General features: G+C 41.9%; 1 protein-coding gene and 2 long non-coding RNA genes across 12 annotated transcripts in view; 2 read left to right on the top strand and 1 right to left on the bottom strand.

The window, feature by feature from the left end:
• The first annotated feature begins 1,620 nt into the window (after nt 1-1,620).
• LOC137473662 (uncharacterized) lies at nt 1,621-5,774 on the top strand. Of its 2 annotated transcripts, none has more exons than XR_010998917.1 (3): nt 1,621-3,251; nt 4,510-4,632; nt 5,498-5,774. It is a non-coding gene; the product is annotated as an uncharacterized lncRNA (long non-coding RNA). The 2 variants fall into 2 exon arrangements; XR_010998918.1 differs by lacking the exon at nt 5,498-5,774 and adding an exon at nt 5,260-5,320.
• A 3,519-nt stretch (nt 5,775-9,293) lies between these two features.
• On the bottom strand, nt 9,294-10,837 carry LOC137473660 (uncharacterized). The gene is made up of 2 exons (XR_010998915.1): nt 10,549-10,837; nt 9,294-9,910 (listed from the first exon to the last, which is right to left on the bottom strand). It is a non-coding gene; the product is annotated as an uncharacterized lncRNA (long non-coding RNA).
• BEND7 (BEN domain containing 7) overlaps nt 9,910-23,389 on the top strand; it is a 47,140-nt gene continuing 33,660 nt past the window's right edge. For 6 of the 9 annotated variants that reach the window (XR_010998914.1, XM_068189511.1, XM_068189507.1 and 3 more), the window contains exons 1-2: nt 9,910-10,610; nt 14,375-14,458. Coding sequence is in view for 8 of the 9 variants with exons in the window: in XM_068189511.1 (XP_068045612.1) it covers nt 10,133-10,610; nt 14,375-14,458 (562 nt within the window). In the remaining variant the exon portion in view is untranslated. Of the gene's footprint in view, nt 10,611-11,014; nt 11,184-11,311; nt 11,583-12,858; nt 12,896-14,374; nt 14,459-23,389 lie in introns of those variants that run through there. The other 3 variants (XM_068189513.1, XM_068189512.1, XM_068189514.1) reach the window with 3 other exon arrangements.

The raw sequence follows: 23,389 nt of genomic DNA, 5'->3' as shown, positions 1-23,389 counted from the left end.
GGAATACTCTGTAGTGGACTTTATGGTAAACAAATCCAGATGCTTGTATCAGAGTGCCAGCTGTCCTCTCAATTTTACTCTAGAGTACACACAACCTTAGACCTTGCTTCATTTCCTGCTCCAGTCTGACACTGGCCTGGTTTTGGCAGGGATACAGGTAATTTTCTTCCTAGTACCTAGTGCAGTTCTGTGGTTTGGATCAGGTATGAGAATAACTGATAACACACTGAAGCTTTAGTTTTTTGCTAACCAGAGTTTATACTGAGTCAAGGACTTTTCAGCTTCTCATATCCTGCCAGCAATGACACTGGGGGACACAAAGCAGCCAGGACAGCTGACCCCAGCTGACCAGAAGGATATTCCATACTGTATGGCATCACACTCAGTATATAAACTGGGGGGAAAGTTGGCTGGGGGCTGCTGCTCAGGAACTAGCTGGGCATCGCTCAGCAGGTGGTGAGCAACTGCATTGTGCATCACTTGTTTTGAATATTATGTTGTTGTTGTTGTTATTATTTTCTTCCTTTGCTGTCCCATTGAACTTTCTTTCAATCCAGAAGTCTTCTCACTTTCACTCTTCTGATTCTCTCCCACATCCCTCCGTGGCTGGGGAAGAGTGAGAGACAGCCTATGCACAATCTGGGATTAAACCATGATAGACATTATATCTCAGTTAGAGACAGTACAAAAGGAAGGAGGAAAGCAAACTCACACACAGTATTTGTGAGAAAGATGCAGTTACTGTCAGGTCACTCTGAGACCGAAGATCCCCCAGGTTTTGGGTTTGTTTTTTTTTTTAAATAAATAAATAAGGTGTCAGGGAGGGGTAAAAGGGACAAGGAAGCAGCTGATTAGTTTATGTTGGTGAAACAACTTTGGCAAGGTTGGAAAGTAATGCTGTACCTCTAAAAGTTGCCTAAAAGTTCACTACCAATGACTTAACTTTCCACAATTGCTCTTTTTCCAGTACTTCTGGTTCTGTGCTCTCTTGCCTCCAAATCAAAGCATCCTGTAATGTAAATCCCCTCTGTAAGACATTGTCTTGTCCTATGGACAAGAAGTGGCAGTCTACGGAGTACTACATCTCCCAGAAGAATTACTGTATGCATGCAAATATGTAGATATGTTGGTTCTTGTTTTTTGAGGACATTCACCAATATCTCCCCAAAAAAGGAAGGAGAGAAAAAAATCTTTGGTGCCATCCATCCATTTGAGATTTCTCTTTTTGAAGGGATTACAAAACCTTCTAATCTATAAGAAGAGGTGATATCTTTTTTCTTTCACTGACACCTCATGAAGAGATCCACTCTTGCTTCCTGTCTGATCTCCAGGATGCCAAATCTGTTTGACTCCTCTTTGCCTTGAGGTCAGGGCAGCATTTTCTGAGGGACATGGATTGTTGAGATGGCTGGGTCAGGTCCTGACTGGACACAGTTCAAAGCTCCTCTGTTTCTCAGAACATCTTCCTGAGGCAGTATCTGTGCTGGCAATTCGTTATGATCGCAGCTTGAGATCATCATGGATCGTCATGGATCTCTCATCCTCTGACTGTCTCCATTCACACGTTCTCCTTGGCTCTAGGGTGCATATCTGGAGCTCCACTTGCTGGACAAACTCATGGTGCTCATGAAAGCTCAGAGTGTGATCTCTTGTCCTTGGATCACGTAGTGGAAACTGTTCCTCCACACTGCAAAAGGACTGCTCCAAGTCACCACAGTTCTGAGGAGCCCTGAGAGTGTGGAAACTGTTTAACTGTGTTGTGAAAGCAGACAATTCCTTCCCCGTGCCAGTCCCTCATCCATGCATGTCATCCTTAGATGACATCACTGTATAAGATATTTTTAACACAGTGAAATGTGTGCTTTTCCAGCTGTATTTCAAATTATCAGTTTATCATACATGGCATTACTCTACTCATTAGAGTCAATTAGATCATTGCTATAAATCCAAAGCTTGACTATTTGTTTTCTACTGCTCCTGTTTTGCTTTTCAGGGCAGTCCTGCTGGTTTGGTACCACTATGGATGTGTATTTCTGTCTCTCATGTCATTAATAAATATGATATTTGCTGTCAGGGCCGTAGTCAGGCCTTTAAGCTCTCCCAAAACCATTTGCAGAGTCTTGAGAGCTCCCAGCAACTAAGCTTGGGTCTGGAAGCAATAGTGTTACCCACGTTTTCCCTAGATCCAGGTTTCTGCAGACCTCTGGAACAACCCCACAGAGTTAATCACAAAGCTACTTTGAAGTAATTTCCTTCATAACATTAAATATGAAATCAAGACTGGAAAGGGATATCTAGAAGTTATTAAAAATCTTGGAATATTCGTAAGAGCCTTGTAAGCAATAGAAATAGAAGCTTAAAACATATATGAGGTGTTTCATTCCAATTTCTTGCTGGTTAAGTGATTGCTCAGCTTTATCTGCTGCAAGCCAACTGTCAACCCACAGACAGATTATTGAAGACAGCTCAAATAACCCAGTTTCACTCAAATAACCCAGATGTCATCTATTTGCCTAAGTGGTAAAAGGGATCAGAATAATTTTGACTGCTCTCAGTGGTTGTATTCAGTTTACATTTAGTTGTTTTCGGGTCATATCTTTATGGGCATCTAGTTTCACTTATCTATTTGATATTAGAACAGGGGAAACCCCCAGTTCAGCCAGCATATTCTTTCACTCGCACACAGGAGGCAGAACTGATGCCTTGCAGCTGACCAAGATTGCAGAACTCATTTCAAGTAGCAAGGGCACAGACTATTCTTGGAAACCCTTTTCAGTTTAAGTACATGGTTCCTTTTATTCATCTTCAATACACTATACCAAAAAAGACACTGGATAAAATTGCCTTTACACCATGACTAAGTATGTCCACTTCTGGCAAAGGGAGCTCTACACTCAGTCTGTCTTTTCTTTTTTTATTAAAGTAATCCTTAACTTTTGGGGAGGGATTAATCCACCCAACTCCACACTCTCTGTTCCCACATCTACTTTGCTTACAGGTTCCTCCAGCTTGTCACATCTACAGGCACCTCCAGGTGTTCTATCAGACACATTAGTATTGCTGCTAAGGATTGCAAACTGCACTTCCCTACAACCCTGCCACTGGGGGTGGGCCCATCCCCTCCATTTAGTCAATTTAAGCCACTCTGGGCTTTCACTTTCTTATTCACCTTTCCAAACAGCACACAATCTCCAGGAGGTCACAGTCAGAGAAACACTCAGCTAGAGGGAAAGCTGAGGAAGAAATTGGAGGTAGTGCTCCACCACAGGTGTCCAAATCCCACTGCAAAGACAAGGAAACCTCACTGGGGAGGAAATGGCAGAAAAAAGGTTCCCACATTTCTAACAAGCATTAAGTTTTCCCAAGTGTATAGTATCTGTGTATCATGAAGGCAGCATTTGAATTTGGTTTGTTTTGCTTTTTAAAGTATCACTTGATTAGTTCTCATGGTAAGTCAACCCCTGCAACTCCTGTCTGTCAGGATACACCTCTGGAATGCACAGTTAAAATAGTTAGGAAAGTAGTGACATCCATATGGATGTTACTGGTTAGTAAGGCTAGTGTGTCTTTTAGAAACACACTTGAAATAACTGTTTGGCTGCTAATTATTCTCTGATTTTGACAAGGGAATATTTATGAGCATTGTTTAGTTGTTTATAGGATGCATGAGTCATACTTATCCCAGCAGCTTTATTATCTGTAAAACTGACATGGTGTAAAAAACTCATTGCTGCTTCTAAAAAGCTTTGCATTTAAGAACAGCTAATTCTTGCCAAACTGGATGATATGTGAGATATCTGATGAAAATTCCATTGTTTCAGGAACAGTATTCGTAGCTCAGCTAATGGCACTGTGTCATCAGAGTCCCTAATGAATAGGTCCCAAGATGTCACTAGGGAGACTGCGCTTTTTTGACAGCAGTGGCCATTTATGGCTGTTAAAGAATCCAAAACATCTTGGAGGAAAATGGTCATGCTGCCTTTTTCTGTTGCTTTGGTGTTGGTTTTTTGCTGTTGTTGGTATTTTTGTAGCTGTTCTTTCTTCTAGCACTCCAGCAGTGCAGGGCAAATGATGTGAAGCATTGAACATCCTTACTCCCAGCATCAGTCTTCACTACACATACCCAAACAACAAAGTCTTTCCAGGAAAGGTGCAGTTCTAGGACTAAGCCCTGCAAATGCAGACTGTGTTGTCAAACTGCATGCACTGCATTTTAGATCCATACAATTGTCTCTTTCTTCAACCTTCCCCAAAGCAGTATCTACACTTAACATCCCTTGGGGTTGAGACATTTTAGCTGTATTAACAGACACCACCCAAACACCAAATAGATCTTGTAGGATGGCATAAAAGCACATAAAAACATCTATTTTTCTTCCACTTTAATGCGTATAGAAGATAAATGGTTGAGCATAAAGTATTGTACTTCAGAGTTCATTAGCTTCTATTCAACACAGGCAAGAAATCTCTCAAAGTCATTACTAAATGATTATAGTTCTGTATTGTCAGTTTGATCCCTGCAGGATGTGTCCATCTCACAGAAAATGCCCATGCAGGTGCACTGGCTGCCTCAGCAGAGAGGTCAGGGATTGAATGGGTGATGGAGTCTTCAGTATCTACACATTTCTGAAGGTAAATCCAGGGGGGGTCACATTAATGAAAATGCTGCTGTATGTATCTTACTACTGAATAAAAGCACCTTTTTCAGATGTTGTCAGTCTCCAGCCTGACAGAGATTTAAAATTCACATAATCGCTCTTTAAAAAGTGCATGTGTGAGATTTTGAACTCCATTGTACCTTGCAATGAAATTTTATTTTTTAGAACTGAAAAGCAGGCAGGTGGTTACGAATGTGTCTGAAGCTATTTCACCAGCCTGAAATATAAGTACTGTTGGAAAATATTTAAGAAAATAGAGCATCTTAGTAGGAGATGCAGCAACTTTTCATGAATTTATTTTAGTTTGCATCAGTATTCTGAGCTACAGGGATTATTAGTAGAGAAACTCTTATTGGGAGAGGGGATTGATGGTGTCGAGGCAGCAGCCCTGTGAGTTGACAGGGATGCTAATATAGCCACAGCAGAAGTTTAGAGAGCAGATCAGAGCAGCTGGGTGGGCTGATAGAGAGGATCAGGGCAGCCCAGAGGAGCAGTAAGAGGATCCAAATAAGTGGATTAGTAGCATACCAAAGCACACATTACTTTTAGTTTTCAAACTACCATTGATTTTACTGCAAGTGCATTCACTAATGTGTGGCAGGAGAAAAAGAAGAGGATCAAGGCAGAATCCAGACATGGAGAGCAGGTCCCTGTGGCAAGCTGGAAACGGGAGAGGCTGGGCCGGGGAGCACAGCACAACATCCCCACATCAGGCTCAGTCAGGACTTAGAGGAGCATGGCTGCTGCCTGGGCTTTACCTCACAGCCTCAAGGAGCTGCCTAATGGTGTCAAATGCTTTTGTTCCTGCAGCTGATGCTGCTTTTGTTTTCCATCAGTAGCTCCAGCGATTGCATCACTGCACTCTTACATCTGCCTTCAGCTGCTGTGACTGAAGCAAACTGATACAAAAATGGAGGAATGATTAGCAGCATGACCCTCTTGGAACTCTCCCTAGCAGGGGGCTCACTGAGCTGCTGGACCCTGAGCTGAGCTTGCTTCAATTTGTGCCTGCAGCATCCATCAGAACTGGGACTGCTGACTGCTGTGCTTGGGCTGGCATTATTGACATTGACTTTGGGATGACCCAAAGCTCAAACATGCCCTTTCTGAGGACACCAGCCTACCAGCTTTTACACCAGGTTTACATTTCATCTCTTAGGCAGAGGTGGTAGTGATGCAAACACACATCCAGACTAAAATTTCTAAGCACTATTACTCTTAATATAGCAGAAAAGTTCTAAAAGCCTTACATTGTCCTCAGCTCCCTTGAAGCACTTGGGTTGTAAAGCCAAAATTAGTTTAGCCCATAGTTTCTCCATGTTCCAGAGAAGCAGAAAATGTCCATGTATATGGACAGATTTCTTTTACTCTTCCACATCCTCTTTCATAAAAAAGAACATTGTTGAGACCTTTTCTTCTTCATCCTTCAACCACATCTGTTGTTTAGACACCTTGGTCTCCTCTCCATTCCCAGAATTCAAATCCAAACACTAGTTTGTCCTAGGGATGACTTAATATCCAATTATCCCACAAGTATTGGATCAGAGTGGATGACCATCAAGCGTTGACTCTTAGGATGCAGTGCCCTTCCTCTTGCAATCTTAGTCCAAGCTGTACATCAATTCACAGGGGGGGAAAGTCCAACCTTACAGTCAAAAGGGGGTTTGCATTTGATACGGAAATGTTTAGGTTTGTATTGTGATATGGAAATATTCAGAGGGTTTGTGACTGCACACACAAAGAACACTTTGTACATAGATTCAGTTATATTCTTTATTGTTGAAACTGTTCTGAATTGTTTTGGTCTTCCTGAGCTGGCAAACATTGGTCTGCCCTGTAATTTTTTTCTTAAAAATTTATATGAGAAAGATTAACAAGCAGCAGGATGGACAAGAAGGCTTTTCAAAACTGTGTTCCAAAAGAAAAAGAAAGTAAGGACAGAGACATGAAATGTCAAGTACTGTGACTCAAATGGTCAGGAAAAACTTAAGGAGGATTGGAAAACACGTTAAACTGCACTCCTGACTTCAGAATTCTTCAGGACATCCAGGACACCTTCCTCTCTAATGACCCAGTCCTTGGATATGCCAGCCTGAGAGCCTGCTGAAAGGGAAGGTTTGTAGTGAGACAGCAGAGCACAACATGGCCTATTGTCAGCTTGGGGGCTAAGTACTGCCCACATATGTCATATGACCTCAAAACCACCACTGGAAACACTACTACAGTTTATAAAATCCTCAGTGCCATTCACTACACATAACTAACCAAAACAGCTCACCTATTAACCTGTCACCTGCGCAGCTCCTGGTCTCCAATTTACCTCTTCACCCTTCTCCTGCTTCCTAATACCACACGGAACCTCGTCAGGCTCCAAGATGAGTGGTAATCATGGTGCTATTAATATGACAGTCAGCAGCCTCTTCCCACTTCACACAGCCTCACATGAATTCCTTGACATTAGACTTTAAGCCTCAGATCGAATCACTGAGTTTATGAGACTTTCTCCACTATAATTTTTCCAACTGAAAAGTTGAAGTGCTTCAGCTTAGTACACTTATTTAATTCTCCTCAGCTCTAGGACTCTTTAGTCATCTTCGTCCTATACCATCCTACTTCTGAATAATAAAATATTATCATGAACTGGGCACACCTGGAAACAAAGAGTCTGGGACATCCTGTGTGAAGAGCACTGCTGCTGTTAATACTGAAATATTACTAGATGAATTATATTTAATCAGTTAGCTCATGACCTGAAATGAAAAAGAAAAATATTTTTACACACCAAAAAATTGTTGGAAAAATTATTATCAGAATGGGGAGGGGATATTTTGAAAGTAACTTGAAGCATCATAAAATGTTAACTAAGAAATAATCAGGGATCATCATACTGACTCGGGACATGTTGCAAGACAAAGCCCTTATTTAGTTGACTAATTCCATGGCATTTTGAAAAACACATTACTCAGTTAATGATTTGAGGAAATACTTTGAAACCGTTCATGAATAGATACAAAATGCTCAATTTTTTCATATTTTCACCAGAAAAGACCTATGGGTTCTTAATATGTAATAGTAGCATGACACTGAGACAGAAACTGAAATAAAAGACGAAATTAAAAGCTGTGTGCTCCCCAGAGCCAGTGTGCACTTTATCCTAAGTCACTTGGCTGCCACAGCAATGCAGCCAGTGACTATCTAGGGTGACACAAGGCAGCCATTCTAATGGGATAAAGAGGACTTTCATCTCTACATTTCTCCAGCTGGAATAATGCAATGGTGGCCTGTGACAAATGAGCAGATGATCCCAGTCCAGTATTAGGATGCCCATCCCAAAATGCCCAAGGACAGAAGTCCCAGCTGAGAAGCACCAGCAGTGAAGGACAAAGCTGCTTCCAGCTACTGGATCCTCCTATGTGTTGTATGGATAACTACAAGACTTTGACCTAAAGTCACCTTGTCCTAGTTTCTAATTCACTTTTATGCAGATGAGATGGCAGGATTGGGGCTGCGGTATCCACACTGGCTCATACTTTCAGAAATGAAAGCTGCAAGATTTATTCATCTGAGTGACCACAATTAGGCTAGTTTGCAGGATCAGGTTTATTCTGCATGAAAAGGATGGATCTCTCTAACTCACATAAAGGAAAATTAGAATTATCAGTGGAAAAGGGGATGTGCCAACTCTTGGAAAACATTACTAGAAACTGCATTGCCCAGACTGAAATGTCATTTAAAACCATGAGTGTCCCTTTAAGCAAAATATCAGCACAGGAAAGGAAGAACTAAAACCAGTAAGAGAGCAGCTGATAAAACACTGCCTCACATTTTCATAGATTATACCCCAAATTGTTTCACAAAATTGAGTAACAGAGGAAAACAGAAAAGATTTTTGTAGCACATTCCTTTGGCAAATGCAGGATAAAGCTCATCATGTGAGCTGAACTGTAAAAGAGGGCCTTATGCTTTATAAAAATTCTTCTATTGTCCCAGGAAGGATGAGAGTCAAACATAACAGTTTCAGCATGTAAGTCCTGTAAATAAAGTTAGTTAGCAGACAGGAATCAGCAGACTGTCTGGAGAGGGGAAAAAAAAGAAAAGATAAAATACTCTTTTTGTAGGAAAAATTTAAGCACAGTGCTGCTGCATTTCAGACCCAACTTCATTGCACTGTACCAGAAATTAATTGGACCCACAAAATCCAGCAAACAGCATATGACATCCATCTACCTTTGCTGTTTCAGCATCCTCCCAAAAATATATAATGCAGGATTTTAAATAGTACGCTAGCCCAGTTTCCTTTCATAAAGTCTTACAGAGAAGTTTAGGAAAATTCCAAAAGTAGCATACTGATTGCCTCTGGGATTTTCCACTTAGCAATTTAATAGAAAATTACACCCCTACCCAATCTGTGAGGTTTCCATAACCTCCCTCGTGAATTTAATTTTCCAGCATATAATAAATTTTACCATTAGGCATATTTTCTGATATTGCTTCACCATTAAGGCTATTTCTCAATTTTTCTTTTCAGAACCAGGTATACCCTCTGTGTGGTGTCTGGATGGTACCTTGCACCGAAGAATTCAGGTCTGACTATGTCCATGCACACAGTTAGGATACAAATCACTACTGTTAGTATTCAATTTGCTTCCCTCCTGCTCATTTCATGTCATTATTCCAAGTGATAGGGTCGGTCAATATTACTGGAGCTAACGGGATTCTCCTGGGTACTCTGAGGAGACCAAGGCAAGATCTGCATTTGTATCTGTTCAAGTAGGCGTGTGCAAGTATCACAGAGTCTTCTCCTTGTCACAACACAGTCTGACTACATGTAAAACACAATATGATGATCGGAGCTGTGTTTGCAGTTATCAGTAGTCATAACTGTAAACGCCTGGGTTCTTTCTCTACAGGCAACAGGCAAAAGCACTCTCGGCTGTAAAAAAAAAAACACTGCACCCTCAGTGAATTTCGCACAGCGAGCGAACTGGAAGCGTGGCTGAAGGCGTCAAGTGGGGAATAAATCAAAGCACTAATTTCAGCTGTGTTTGGGCCAGCCGAATGGCTGCAGTGACCTCACGGTGACCGTCGGGAGGGTTGCCAGACGCCCTAAATCTCGCTCCTCTGGAGAGCCGAGACTCTCTGCCTCTTGCTAAGGCGATCCAGGTTTGGCAGAGCTCAGCCCAGCTGGCGGCTCGGCGCTCTTCTCCAGGCCTCGGTCCATGACACCAGCGGACACATCGCTGCGATAATCCCTGTAAAGCACGGCAACAAACAGGTGTTGCCATCAGTTCCTGAGGTTTATCCACTTCCGCACGCCAACTTCAACCCCCTCCCCGCCGGCCCTGGCCCGGTCCTGCTAAACACGAGGAGTTCCCCCCGCTCAGCCCCTGAGGGGAGCCGCGGGCAGCACCGCGGTGCCGAGCGGGCAGCGCCGGTGCCCGTGTGTGAGGCGCGCGGCGGGAGGGGGACACAAAATGGCGCTGCCCCTCAGCCCCTCGCCCTCAACCCGCGGCGGGGCCGAGTGGCGGCGGGCCGGCCCCGGGGTGGCGGCGGCTCCCGACCGGCGGAACCGCCGCCTTCCTTCCCCCAGCAGGTGGCACCGGGGTCCCGGCGCCGGCGGCGAAGCCATTGCGGGCCGCCCTTCGCCGCCGGGCCGCGGCCGCGCAGCCGGCGGGGGGGAAGGCGGCGGCATCGCCCCCGCGGGGCTCCCCCCGCCGCACCCCGCTTTTCCTCAAAGTTCGGGGCGGGAGCGGGGGGGAGACCGGAGCCAACTTGTCCCGGATCCCTTTATTCGCCGCCGGAGCCGCCGTCTCTCCCAACCCCCGCGTGTATTGCTGATCGGAGGGACGGAGCTCGGTCCTGTGTCCGCCCCGCTCCTTCCTGCCCACACCATGGAGTTCGCCCAGAGGAAGAGGAGCAGGAAATCCCAAAGCTTTAAACTGGTCAACGAAGGTAAGGCGGGGGCGGCCGGGCTTTGTTCGCTGGCCGGGGGCAGCCCCGACTTTTGCCCCGGGGGGAGCGGGGCGTTATGAAACGCCGGCGCCCCCGGGCCGCCGCTCCCTCCCGGCTCTGTTATTGAACTCCGCAATCCTCTGCCTGAACTCCCCGAAACCATTGCACGCCTATTTTTTTTTATTATTTTTAATTTTATTTCTTTCACCCCCTTCCCGTTTCCTCTTTTTTTTTTTTTTTAATTATTTTTTTGCATATGTGTTACGTGTTGTTGCAAAACCACCACCACCTCAGGTGGACGCGTTATTTTTTTTTCAAGCAGAGAACCTTGCACAAAATAAAGTTGGATCGTGTTTCGTGGTGAATCCTGCTTGGGCGGGGGGGGGGGGGAGAAAAGGTAAAAACGGGAAGCGAGCAAAAAATAATGACACTTGAGCAGCGACAGATCTCCTTAGTATTCAACTCTTGTGGATTTATTGTATTTGGGGTGATTTTTTTCCTCTCTTCGGCTGTGTACATCCGTGTATTTCAAGAAAAGCTGAATCGAGATCGCTTTATTAAAAATCCACGCAGGTAATTAATTGTACGTGGGCAGGGGAAAGCCGCTGGCGTGTAACTTGTTTGCTCGGGGTGTGTTTGCTTTTGGAAAAGAGGATATTTTAAAAGGGATCGAGAGGGGAGAAATATTTGAATTCATGTCGGACAAGAAGCACAGCTCTGTGTTTCAGTCTTCTTGTTGTTGTTTTCTTTAATTAAAGGGGGAAAAAGATACAGCCGCTGGTAGGCATTTTCACAGGTGGACTTTCCAGCCCTAGGGGTTTATTTTGGTTGGGGATTTATCCCTTCTCCGGCCGATGAGTTGTTTTTGCACTGATGGATTTGATTCGAGATCGTTTCTCCTTTTGTGTTCCCAAGTATTGGATGGGAATATCTCCATGAAACGCTGTGTGTGTCCTGCATGCCAAGTTCAAGGCAGGTGACTGCTTGGGTGTAATGTCACACTGGTGAAAAGGGGGACACACACACGAGTGTCAAGACTTGCTGTCTGAGGAGTGCTCTGCAAAATTACATTTGAAGTGAAGAAATGCAAAGAAGGAAATAAACTCACTTGGTGGGAATAGTAAATAATGACTGCTGTATCGTGGTAGGGGGGTCTGGGGCATCACACATGGTCCCTGTTAAAGCTGGAGGGGCAGGGACTTGCCAGATGTGTCTGAAATGCATTGGAGGTCTGTATCCATTAGCAAACTTGTCAAGGGTGTAATTTTACAGAGAACAGGTTTGTTTTGTGGGGTTTTGGTACTGAACATGCTTCCAACTTGGAGGCAGAGTTAGTGCATGACTGCGCTGGAGCATGGAGGTGGTGAAAGCAAAATGTGGAAAAACAAAACTGAAATTTTGCTTTTTTCTTTCCATCCTAATGGGCCTGTAAAAAGAGTATTTGCCAGAAATAGGTGACTATTTTGCCAGTTTCAGTTGCCACTTCTTACAGGTTTAGATATGCCTCAGTGTATGAGACAATCTATTTAACCTTATTTTAATAGGTAAATCCAGTTATGATGGTACATTATTAATAATATTTTATGTGTGGTCTCTTTTTGGATGTAGAAAGCCAAATACAAAGCTACACTAAAAGCATATGCTGGAGAGAAAATTATGTCTTTTTACTTTGAGAATGGAGGTGATAAAAATCAGGTTTTGTATGTGAGTCTGCACTCTCATACTCTTTTCTATCACAGTTGACTAGAAAGATAATTATGTATAAATAGTTGTCTCTTGTAATTGGCCTTTGCCTCTTGCAGGAGTTATTCCGTAATGTCACAGTTTAGTGTTTACTGTTGTGAAATTGATACAGTTTTCCAGTGCCTGGACTGTGACATCCAAGGCACAAAAAGGAAATTGAAAAGAAAAGGCTATGCTGTATGAATTGGTTGGTAAGACACCGTCTGCTATTGATGTGTGCCCATACAATGCTTATTCTGTCCCAAAAATAACTTTGAGCACCTTATCCCAATGATCAGTAATGATCAAATCAAAAGAAAATCGATTCCTGTGCTAAAACACAGCCACCTCTGGGGTGAAACGTAGTGACTTTAAGGCAGCAGCTGCAGACCAGAAGAATATTGTGACCAGCTGCGTATACAGGGAAGTGCTGGAGAAGAAACTGTGTGTAATCTGTATATCTAAAGACCATGAGTCTGTAAGTCTTTAAGTCCTAGTTTCCACATACTTGCTTCCACAGATCCTGAATGTCCTTGAGAGGATGAAGGTGCAGAGTGTGGCAGGTAGACCCTGAGTGGCTGGCCATCAGGTGCCCACCAAGCCACTTCATCATACCCTCTGCTCAACAGGACAGCTAGTGATCATGGAAGGGAGCATAAATCCTGCCATTTAGTCTCATAAAAGAAGCTTGTACTTCCTCAATGTCATATCTCAAACTTCACCTTTACCCATTTCATTGGCTGGGTGTGCTCGGGAAGCAGAGGAATCCTTTGTGTAGCACCTCATCGCTGACCTCTTCAGTTCTGTGGTGTGGTTGTTTTCCCCTTATTTTCTTTCCAGGCCCTTCTCATTCTATAGAATTGCTGTGTTAGGCTCGATTTTAGTTTACATACTAGGTTGTTCCTCCTCTTGTGCCTTTCCTGACAGTCGTGTTGTACAAAGAAACAGCACATAACAAAAAAGCGACTTCCAGGAGACTTTTCCAGTTCTCTGGCTGTTTGGTCAGAGGTGCAGGTGTGCTGCTTGTGGAAGGAGCTGCTTATGCCGCCCTCCGCTTGTGTTACACCTTTTAAGTGAATCCCCCCGAAGTCCCTCTCATGAGTTAATCTCTGTCTCGCTTTTTGTGAGGCAAGTAAACGTAAAACCAGTTTAAGGAGGGAGTAGCTGAGAGCACTGGGAACTGGGAGGGCATGGAAGGAGTGAGATGGGGAGGTGGCTCTTTCAAGACACTGAATATATTGTTCAGTCTTGAGTGATTTGCCCAAGGACAGAGTGCGTGCCAGTGTCAGAGTCAGAAATAGCATCCAGGAGAGCTGCCTTTAGATACTTTTTTTTTACTTGGACTTACTATTTCTCTCTGTGTAAACAAAACTCTGGTTTTAGTGAACACCTGCCTGGCATTACAACAGAGACCTTCACAGCAAAATATTCTTTTATTTAAAATAGAAACTCAGTGGTGATTTTTTTTTTAATATCTTGTAGCATCTCAGTATATGATATGCCAGTGCTAATTCTTCAGGTCATCACAGGCATTAATTTCTATAGGTGAATATCCTAAGGTGTCCCTGATCCTCCTTTCTTCAGAATTGGGGGGGCCAGTGACATCAGTATGGGTCAAGCCAGCTGAGCAAAACAGCCCTGGTGTACGTTGCTGATTCCTTACTGAGGTAAAGTTTGAAAGTTTGCCTTGGTCTCTGGGAAGGTAAAGTTTTCATTATAAATCTGCTTTCCTTCTGTAAAGCAAGAAGCCAGATAATTGGCATCTGGTGGGATAATTTGCTGTGAAAATGAACACAGTAATTTAGGGCAGGCATAGCTGTTCCCTAAAATCTGTGAAATATTTGAGCCGAGTCTCTCCAGTGTGAGCAAAGGTTTTTTAGGAGGTGCTGATACAGAGCACATTTTCTGTGGTTAATTTGATGTACATGAAATAAACTGCAGATATATTGATAAATTGTGTTGTAAAACTGTAGCAATGTGTTCGGTGTTCATTTTTTCCAGATCACTTGAATTCTAATTTTTTTTATCGTTTTTCATTCCAGATTACCATCATGAGATATATAAGATCTCTGACTACAGCAATGATGTTAATGGGGAGACCAAAGAAACACAACCAGTTTTTTTAGGTATGTGCTTGTGTTGATTAATTTTCAAGCAACATTGCGTGGCCATTTGCAATTAGGGAGGAAAAAACCTCTGTGCAAGCACAGAAAGCGCCTGCCATTGTTTAATATGACGTTCTTTTCAAGACCCTTTTATTCTATGAATTGCCAATATATCCTTTATTAACACTGCTAAAAGTTGTAATTTCAGACATAAATGTTTATTAGTGTCTACACACAGTGCTAATTATCACTCACTCAGAGAGCCAGATGCTGACTCTGCAGTTTTGCAGCTCTGTGCTCACCCCATTTACATTGCATATTCCCTGGCATGCTTCACTGGCAATAGTTTGTGTAATTGGGGTATTACATCTTTGACATCTGGATAACAGAAATTCAATTTCCAGGAAGCTGCTATTTGTTTGGTTTTGCTTCTGCCTTGGGTGGGATAGAGGATTAATGTGCTGTCTCAATGTAATGTCCTTTCACCTCTGGAGCTTGCCTGCTAATCCTGGCATGGCAAAATTAAATTAAATCAACAGTTAAAAATATGTAAAGAAAATACAGGAGTAATATGGAGTCTGCAGCATGATCTGTATTACAGCATATCAGTGAACCTTTACCTCTCTTGTGTGCTTTTTATCCTGTATAACTCCTCAGCTGCAGAGTGCGTCTTCCTTTCCTGCTTCTATCCCCTTCCAGTTGCATCCAGGACCTCACCTGGATAAAAGCCCCGCTTGGCAAAGATTTGGCAGGCTAAATTCAAAGAAGGAGGGGCCAGTTTTTTAAGCTGTATAAAGCAAGTTTCTGAACACTCTCTTTGGGCTTTGGAGGAAGCAGATGCATTTGCAGCAAGAAATTTGGGGATGTCTACCTCTCCTTTTCAGCACCAGGAGCCTAAACATTTTTGTGGAGTGATTTAAGGTTTCTGTAGGTTGTGTGTGTTGCCCCCTGGAGCCAGCAAGTAGCATTGAAATGTGGGAATTGGCACCTGAAGTTACTCTGCATGCAAACTGCCTTTGCCTCCTAGATTCATAGTGCCACATCCTCTTCTAGAGGTCAGCAGCAAATGGGAGAGAATAAGAGGATGTGTTAAAACAGAGGTGGGAGCTGCCTTAAATTCCCTTCTCAGCTTTCACCATTTGAGCAAGTACTTCTTTCCTACACCCATTTCCAGGGAGAAGCAAAGGCCACTGCTGTGCTTTGTGTTTGGATATCATGTTCTGTAAGCACTTTTGGTGAAGTCTGATAAACCTGATGGAGTGAGCTCCACCAGAGGTTTACTTGAAATGCTTTTTCTTCCAACTCTAAGTCATGAAAGCTTTGGCAAGAATTAGGCATCAGACAGGGTGCTCTAAGAATGTGCAGAAGTCTGTGCTTTGACATTTGTGCTGTGAGTCAGACTAACTGATCTTGATTTTAGCTTGGTTGTGTTGCCCTTAGATTTGTTTGGGTTTTTCTTTTTTAGTAAGTCTAGCTTTTCATTGTGACTGAAAGTGTTCTGGCATTTAAGTGCCTCAAGTTCACCTATTTCAAGAGTCAGTCAGAATTTAACCTTTAAGAATGTGAATCCTATCAAGGATCTTCCTTATCAGGTACAGTCAGGGTGCAATCGCTGCTTCACTTGATTTCACTGCTTTATGCCAAAATTTATCTCTGAAGGATGTTTATTCCAACCTAGTGATTTAGAGTCAAGTTTGTTCTCCAGTTTAAGTGATCCATGAGATCAGCAGTTGTAAACCTTAGTGTGATGCAGCCTTTAGTATGGAATGGATGCTATGATACAGCGTTGAAACTATTACCTTTAGGGAAGGTAAAATGTTAGTAACAGTCTATAAATGAGTGAAGCTTTACAAAGAATGGGATGTAAAAATGCCTCTGTTGCACAGCTGAGCATGGTTAACTCAAAACTGCTGTTGAGGACAGGGGAGCTGCTAGGGTAAATGAGTAAATCGGAGGAATCCACTTTGTTTAACGTACAGATAAATTAAGGATGAGATGTCAAGAAAGACCTGATGAACCTAGATGATGTTTTTTGCACCAGCATAGATGGGCACAATAGAGCTTTGTGTAAATGTAGGCTGAAAATTGGAGAAAGCTTCAGTGCAATTAAAGGAACATGGTACTGGATATGATCTCTGATGGCTGCAATGGTGTCGAGTCCAACTGCTATCTGAATAGAGCTTGGGAAGTTTTCTCATGTAGTGCAGTGTTGAGAGTGGGGAAGTGGTGGCTTTTCGTTTCCCCCAGTCCTTTGTTCTGATGTGATGAACAAGAAGTCACATCTTTCTAGATGAAGGACATGCTAACCACAGTCTTTACAAGATTCCAAGGGAATGTGGAATATCACGGCTATATTTTGTAGATGAGGACTGGCATGTCTTTTGTTTTGAAGGAAAGGGCTTAGTTATCTGGTACCAGGACAGACTGCTCAGTCTGAGAAGGAGGAGGCAGCCCAGAGTGAAATGCTTAAACATCAAACATGGGTGAAATTTAAAACAGACCTGACTTCTGTTTTTCCAGTAAAGTCACAGGGCTGCTACCCCAGACTTGGTATTACAAGCCCTTGAAGGGACTATGTACACCTGTGTCTTGTGGACAGTAATGATTAAACTTACACTGTTTATTAAAAAAAAAATCTTTTGCATACACCATATTGTTTTTTTTCAGTCTTAATATTTTTATTACCAACACAAAAAAGTGGAAAACCAGTATACTTCCAGACTGAGTGTTTTTACAATGCTTTCAACATGAAATTCAGGCTCTATGTTTGAAAGGTTAATGCAGAAAACTAATTATATTATCCTGGTAATCAAATGTGTGATGAGACATTTGTCTGTGTAATTAACAGTGAAGAACTTTTATAGTTTCATAAAATTGCATGCTACGCACAGTGTGCTTGGAGCATTTGTTTTGAAGAGATGTCCAAAACAGAGATGTTTATGACTGATATAAAGTGGAACTGAAATGTACTGTAATGCAGGTGTCTGTGCATTTTACAGCATTTCGCATTGTTGAAATGGAAGGCAGCAGATTAATAACTTCGCTGTGTCATGGTAAAAATAAATAATGTGTTCTTGGAGCAGGGGAGCAATGCATAAGTTACTCACTAATTTCAAGAATTTATTCTGTCCCAGAAATTATATCCTTTGCAATTTATTCACAGAGAAAAAGTTGACTTAACAAGTAACTTCACAGACTTGTGCTACTGTTAATAAGATTATATCCCAAGTCTGGTTGTTGCAGTAGTGTCTTCTGTAATTAAGACTGCATAAAAGTTTATTTTACATATCTGTGTTCTCTAATGATCTAACTTTGTAAAGTATTTCCCTCTGGGGCTAAAGCATGGTCTTGGCCTGGGATATTTCCAAGAACTGGGGGAAGTTGTTGCGTTATCTATTATTACTTTTTTAATTATATGACCCCATTAATATATACTTTTATTGAACAATTGCTCACTTGTCCTTTCCCGAGTTATTTAGCTGGCACAGAGTGAAATGAAAGTGTGTAACTTGGGCTTCTGTGGCTTCTCCTGTTGGGTATTTTGAAACTCTTTCACCAGACTCTCCCAAAGACTGACTTTGTTTGTGGTGGGAGTGGTGGCTGGGCCACCTGGTTTAACCCAGTTTCCAGGGAAATAACCCCAAAAGCCTGAATGCTCTCAGGGTCTGATCCTGGGTTTGATTCTGCAAATTTCTTTGCTTACATTACTGTTTGTGGGGCTTAATAACTTTGTTTGTCTCATGATAGGCAGGGTTATCAAGCTGTGTCTTTCTGTGCTTGCTTTGTAAGTAAGAGGTCTGATCTGAGGATGATCTAGTTTTCCTGCATATCTAATTTTAGTGCTTTGTGTGGTGACATGAACATAGGAAAGTGCTTTGAGGTGATGTTTTAGAGCATTGCTAAGATGCCTCAACTTAGACAGCTTTGGTGTCCCCACATGTTAGTTTAGCAGAGTCAAATTCTCCAGCTCATAACCCGTGTTGCTTGTGTGACCCTCTGACACCATTCATGACCACTGCCCTCCCCGCTGACTTGGGGTTTTTAATTTGCCAAGGATGTTGTTGCCTGTGTTCTTTCTTCAGTGTAGAATCTTATATGCTGCCAAAGACCTGGGATCACTTTTTTGGGAAATGTGTGCTTACCTCATCAGTTTAGTTACACAGATGCCCGATTGCAATTATGCACAGAGAAATCACAGTAAGATTCCACGTGATTGAGGAGACCTTTGCTCTGATAAGGAATCATGCACAAGGATCCTCTATTTTTCCCCATGCTGACCTCTGCAACTTTCTGTTTCAGGACAACTTGTGGTACAAGATGACAAAAAAATACCTTGATTTTTTTGAAAATTATGATTTGATGTGGGTATAGTTCTTGCTGAGAAGGGATGCTGAGCTTCCTTCCAGAATAACTGTCTCTGAAGGAAGTACCTGAACACTGTGTAGCATTCCAAAAGGTGTTTTGGTGAGTTCAGCCTGGTTGAGCAGTGGAGACGTGTGCCCTGTGTGCACATGCTTCCTGATTCCTTCAGCTGCTCTGAATCAGCCCTTTACAGTCTTCAAACACAGCAGGCGAGTTTTGCTGGCCCCCTTCCAGAGAGGGCAGCATTCAAATGGCATCTAATAAATTGCAGTTTAATATGCTTAATTATATAACCTTTTGCACTTATTTATTATTTTTTCTGGAGCTTTCACACCATATGCTTAAACTTCCACTTTTTCTCACGTCTGAAGCATTGTTTCCATACAAACCAGGCTCATGTTGTCAGCTCACATGTGCTTGTCTGGCTGTCTGTCACTGCCATTCCTACCCTTGCAACAGCTCCACCAATTTCAGCCTACTTGGTCACAAAGGTGAAAATCTGAGATTAAAGTAACTTCAGTGAGCAGCCTGATCCAGGAAAAATCCCTATTTGTATGTTCAAGAAAGGAAAAAATTCCATAGGCATTTCATCTGTCCAAAAAAACATAAAACCAAACTATTATTAATAGAAAAATTGTATTTTCAAAGTATACTCATGAATATTTCCCAAAATATATGAGAAACATGAATGTTAAAAATAAAGGAAGTAATTGCAAAATACCGGACAAAGAGAACATGATGGTTATTTTGTTTTGTGAGTCGAAGGAAGGAAATATCAGATACAGACATTTGTCCAATTTTAATTCTGTTCACCTATTTGTATGCTTTAAAACTCATTAATACAGGCATGGTTACCACTTCTGTGATACTGGGATAAAATTAATGCTTGAACGTATCAATATGGTCACATATAATTTTATAATTGTTTGCAGTGCTATGATAATATTTGATAAACTGTTCAGGAAAAGTATAACAAGGTGTTGGTAGGCAATGTGATATATTGAGTTTACTAAACATAGTAGTGAAAAGATGGACAGGCATATAGGAGCGAAGAGTGTAATAAATGAATTATCATTAATATGTTGTTAACTGGAGTTGTTTACAGACCTGTTGCTTCAGACAGCTGCACACTTAGCACGTGGATGCTACTGCACCCTGGAACACTTTTCTGGTTCACGTTTGTTCCATTTTAAACATTCTTGCAGCTTTTGAAGCAGAGAGTTTTTATGTCCTATACACTTTTGGTAAGGAAATAGATTGAAATGAATTTTGAGGAAATTACTTTTTTATGTTGTGTAGCATTTATTAAAAGGCTTTGTTTTGCACTTTTTTGTTGTTGTTGTTTTATAAGGTTACGGTCAGGTCACATAGGAAAAAAATAGGTTGTTTGTAAGGGATCGTGGTGGAAACAACTATAACAGTAGTTATTAAAAATTGTTACTATGTTTTTGTTATGACAATTGACATCTCTATATACAAGTTCCTAAATAGGGCTCTAACTTGCCACTAATCTGAGTAGCATTTTGTAAGTGTCTTAGTGTTTTGCAAGTAACCTCAATGGTTTCAGATAAAACTCAGGGATTTACATGGGGTATCCAAATGGCAAATCCTGTAGGCAGCCTTTGGAGGCATCCCCATCTCCTTGGCAATGGTGAGGAGCTCTGGGATGTGTATAGAGAGAGGCTGAAGGATGCACCACTCTTCTCAGGCCTTAGCATCTATCTTAGAAAGCTTTGCGCAGATAATGCAGATTTCTATGTAATAAACTATTTTTCCAGTGTTTTAATATTCTATTTAGCATTTAAAAGAAGGCTGGCTCTTCCATAGGACATACTAATTTGAGTTGTTGTGTTTTCTCTGTGCCCCATCTACTTTTTTTTTAATTTTTAAATTACATGGTTATTATCTGTGAAAATTATCAGCAGTAAAATAACTGAAAACAAAACACTGTCCTTGGGCTCTAGAGCTAATAGCCAAATGAGATAACCAGGGAGCAAGAAGTTAAATCTGTTACTGGTGTTGCACCCATTTGCAGATTCGGATGGTGTAACATCATCTGCTCTCCGCTCCTGTGGGGAGGATGCTGTTGTTGCTGGTCAGCTACAAACTAGAAGCTGGGAAAAGGCATGATTGGGAGAGGAGAGATGTAAACTTACACTAAAGACTAAGTCAGGCTTATAGCCTGTAGGATTTTAATGTGCTTTCTTGCACATGGGAAGACATATTTTAAAAACAAAAGAAAAAACAAACAGAAAAATCCCTGAAAATAATCCGAAAACCTGAACCCCAGCAAACAAGCTTACAAAGGATGAATCTCCCTGTAAGGATCTACCTAATCAAAAAGATAAGTTTATGTAGGGTGCAAGTTCAGGGTGTATTTTAACATAAATGTAGTGGTCTTTTCTGTCTGGAGTTAAGTGTGCTTATGTCACTGTATAGGAAGACATCTATATAAAGGAGCAAGGGAACAGAATCAAGTCTGAATAAGCTCAATTAACATTAATATTTTATGTAATTGGGTAATGGAAATTGAATCTTCCTAACAACATGTCACCCGACCAGACACATAGCACAGTCCCTGCACCCAGCAGGAGGAGGTGGGTGGGAAGCTAGTTTGATACTCACATACATTTTGCCATTGAATACAGATCCAAATTGCCAACTTAAAACTCCCAGGGTGATGTTGAATGGCACGACAGGAAGAGATTGCTCCAGGCTGTGGTGTAGTGGGAACATTTGGAGCTGGGACAGGGGCAGGTACAGCCATGTACAAAAGAAAGGCAGTGTGCAGTGTATGGGTGTGAGTAGCTCAGTAATTGGAGTCCAGTGCTACTCTGTAGCCTTTCAAGGTTGGGAACTGCAAACAGTCAATCCCTGGTTGGGTTGGGGCCAAAAAGTGTCATTTTAAAGGAATTGGTGCTGTTACTGTTAATGAAATCACACCCGCACACATAAATCTGCAGGCAAACCAACAAAATAAATAACTACAGTGCAGAACTTCCTTGCAGAGGGTTTTTCTCGCCGCGTTAGCTGGAGTGGAAATGGTGCTGGAGTGTTGGTATACAGGGTTGGCAAATATTTTTCTAAGTTTGGACTCAAAGCTTTCTTGCAAGCCGCCCACTCTCCTCACTGGATCAGGGTGGGCTGGAGCCAGCTGGCACTAGCCCAGGGAACCGGTGCACCAGATCAAGCAGGAGATGCTGGGATCCAGGAGAGGTTGGAGCACGTTGTTCAGCTCCTCTCCCCTTCTGCTTATTCTCCTCCTAGAACAAAACCTCCCTCTTTTGGGTGTTCAGTACACTGGGCTTGCAGCAGTCCCAGCCACATTGAGCTTGGCCTGTGTTGGGGAGGGGTTTTGCTGGTCTTTTAGCTGTCTGGTTTAGCTGCTACCTAAACATGCACCTAAGTTTAGGTAACTGAATTGTGCTATTGAGTTGATAAAATTGTTCACATGCCTGGAATTTATCACACTTTCAAGTACCTTGTTGAACCAGAGACGGCACACCTTGCATCTTGGATTTTTGGAGAGTAGGTTTTTTTTTTTCCTCTAAAGTTTCCTTTGTACAGTTGCTTTGCCAAAAATAGGTTTATTTTGGGAAGCAGAAATATAACTGGAGTAGAGGATACCAGGTATTATTGTATTAAGTATTCTATAAAGGAAGGTTGATTCATCAGTTTCTAGATCTTACTTATGGCATTTGGTTAGGATATTTGATTTTTCTATTACCAGTAAGAAAACCAGAAGCGTCTTTCTTCAGAAACGGCAATGAACACTTCCTTATTACTCATGAAATGTAGTGTGTGCTTTAACGAGCAAAACAACTATTATCTGCCCAAAACACATCTATTCATTGTGCAATCAGCAGTTTCATATGTAAAATTAATACTTAAATGGTGCCAGGAGTATTAAGTATGTAACTTTTATTATTTAAATGCCCTGAATTTATTTGGAACAGTCACATTTTTCTTGTATATGTGTTCATTTTTTTTTAGAATCTACGTTTTTAAGGCATCCAGCCATTCAGCTATCTGCAGTTACACACATATTAGCTACTGTTTAATTTATTCCTGTATAATCCAGTATTACTAAATTCTGTGTAACTGATTCTGTGCATTAAAATCAATAGGTGCAGTGCGGTTCTGCATGTGTGTGGTGTGGTGCTTTCTGTGCCTTTTTTTTTGGTTTTTTTTTTTGTAGGATCTGTCCTTCAGCATACAGCAAACTGATACATAAAGGGTCTGATCCTTCGGGTTTTACTCAGGGAAAATATCCCCTGATGTCAATGCCTGAATAGGATCAGTCTCTTAAAAGGACAGTTTATTTGAAACTGCTGTAGCTATTATTATTTCCTTCTGGCAAAAGATAATCTTACTCATCAAAGCCTTAGAAACAACATCAAGAAAGCCAAGTTCAGCAGGTCTTTCAGGCACGAGAGCTGTCAGCCATGGCTGTGTGAAGGCATAGCCCAGTACATCCCAACGACCACTCAGCCATCCCTTTTCTTTCTTGTTGTTATTTATTTATTTATTTGCTCCAACTCTTATTGGCATCTAAAACCACTAATTGCTACCCATTACTGTTTTTGCTAA

Source organism: Anomalospiza imberbis, chromosome 5, assembly GCF_031753505.1.
Source record: "Anomalospiza imberbis isolate Cuckoo-Finch-1a 21T00152 chromosome 5, ASM3175350v1, whole genome shotgun sequence".
Taxonomy (NCBI): domain Eukaryota; kingdom Metazoa; phylum Chordata; class Aves; order Passeriformes; family Viduidae; genus Anomalospiza; species Anomalospiza imberbis.
The sequence above is the reverse complement of the archived record's forward strand: the minus strand, read 5'-3'. Positions and strand labels throughout refer to the sequence as shown.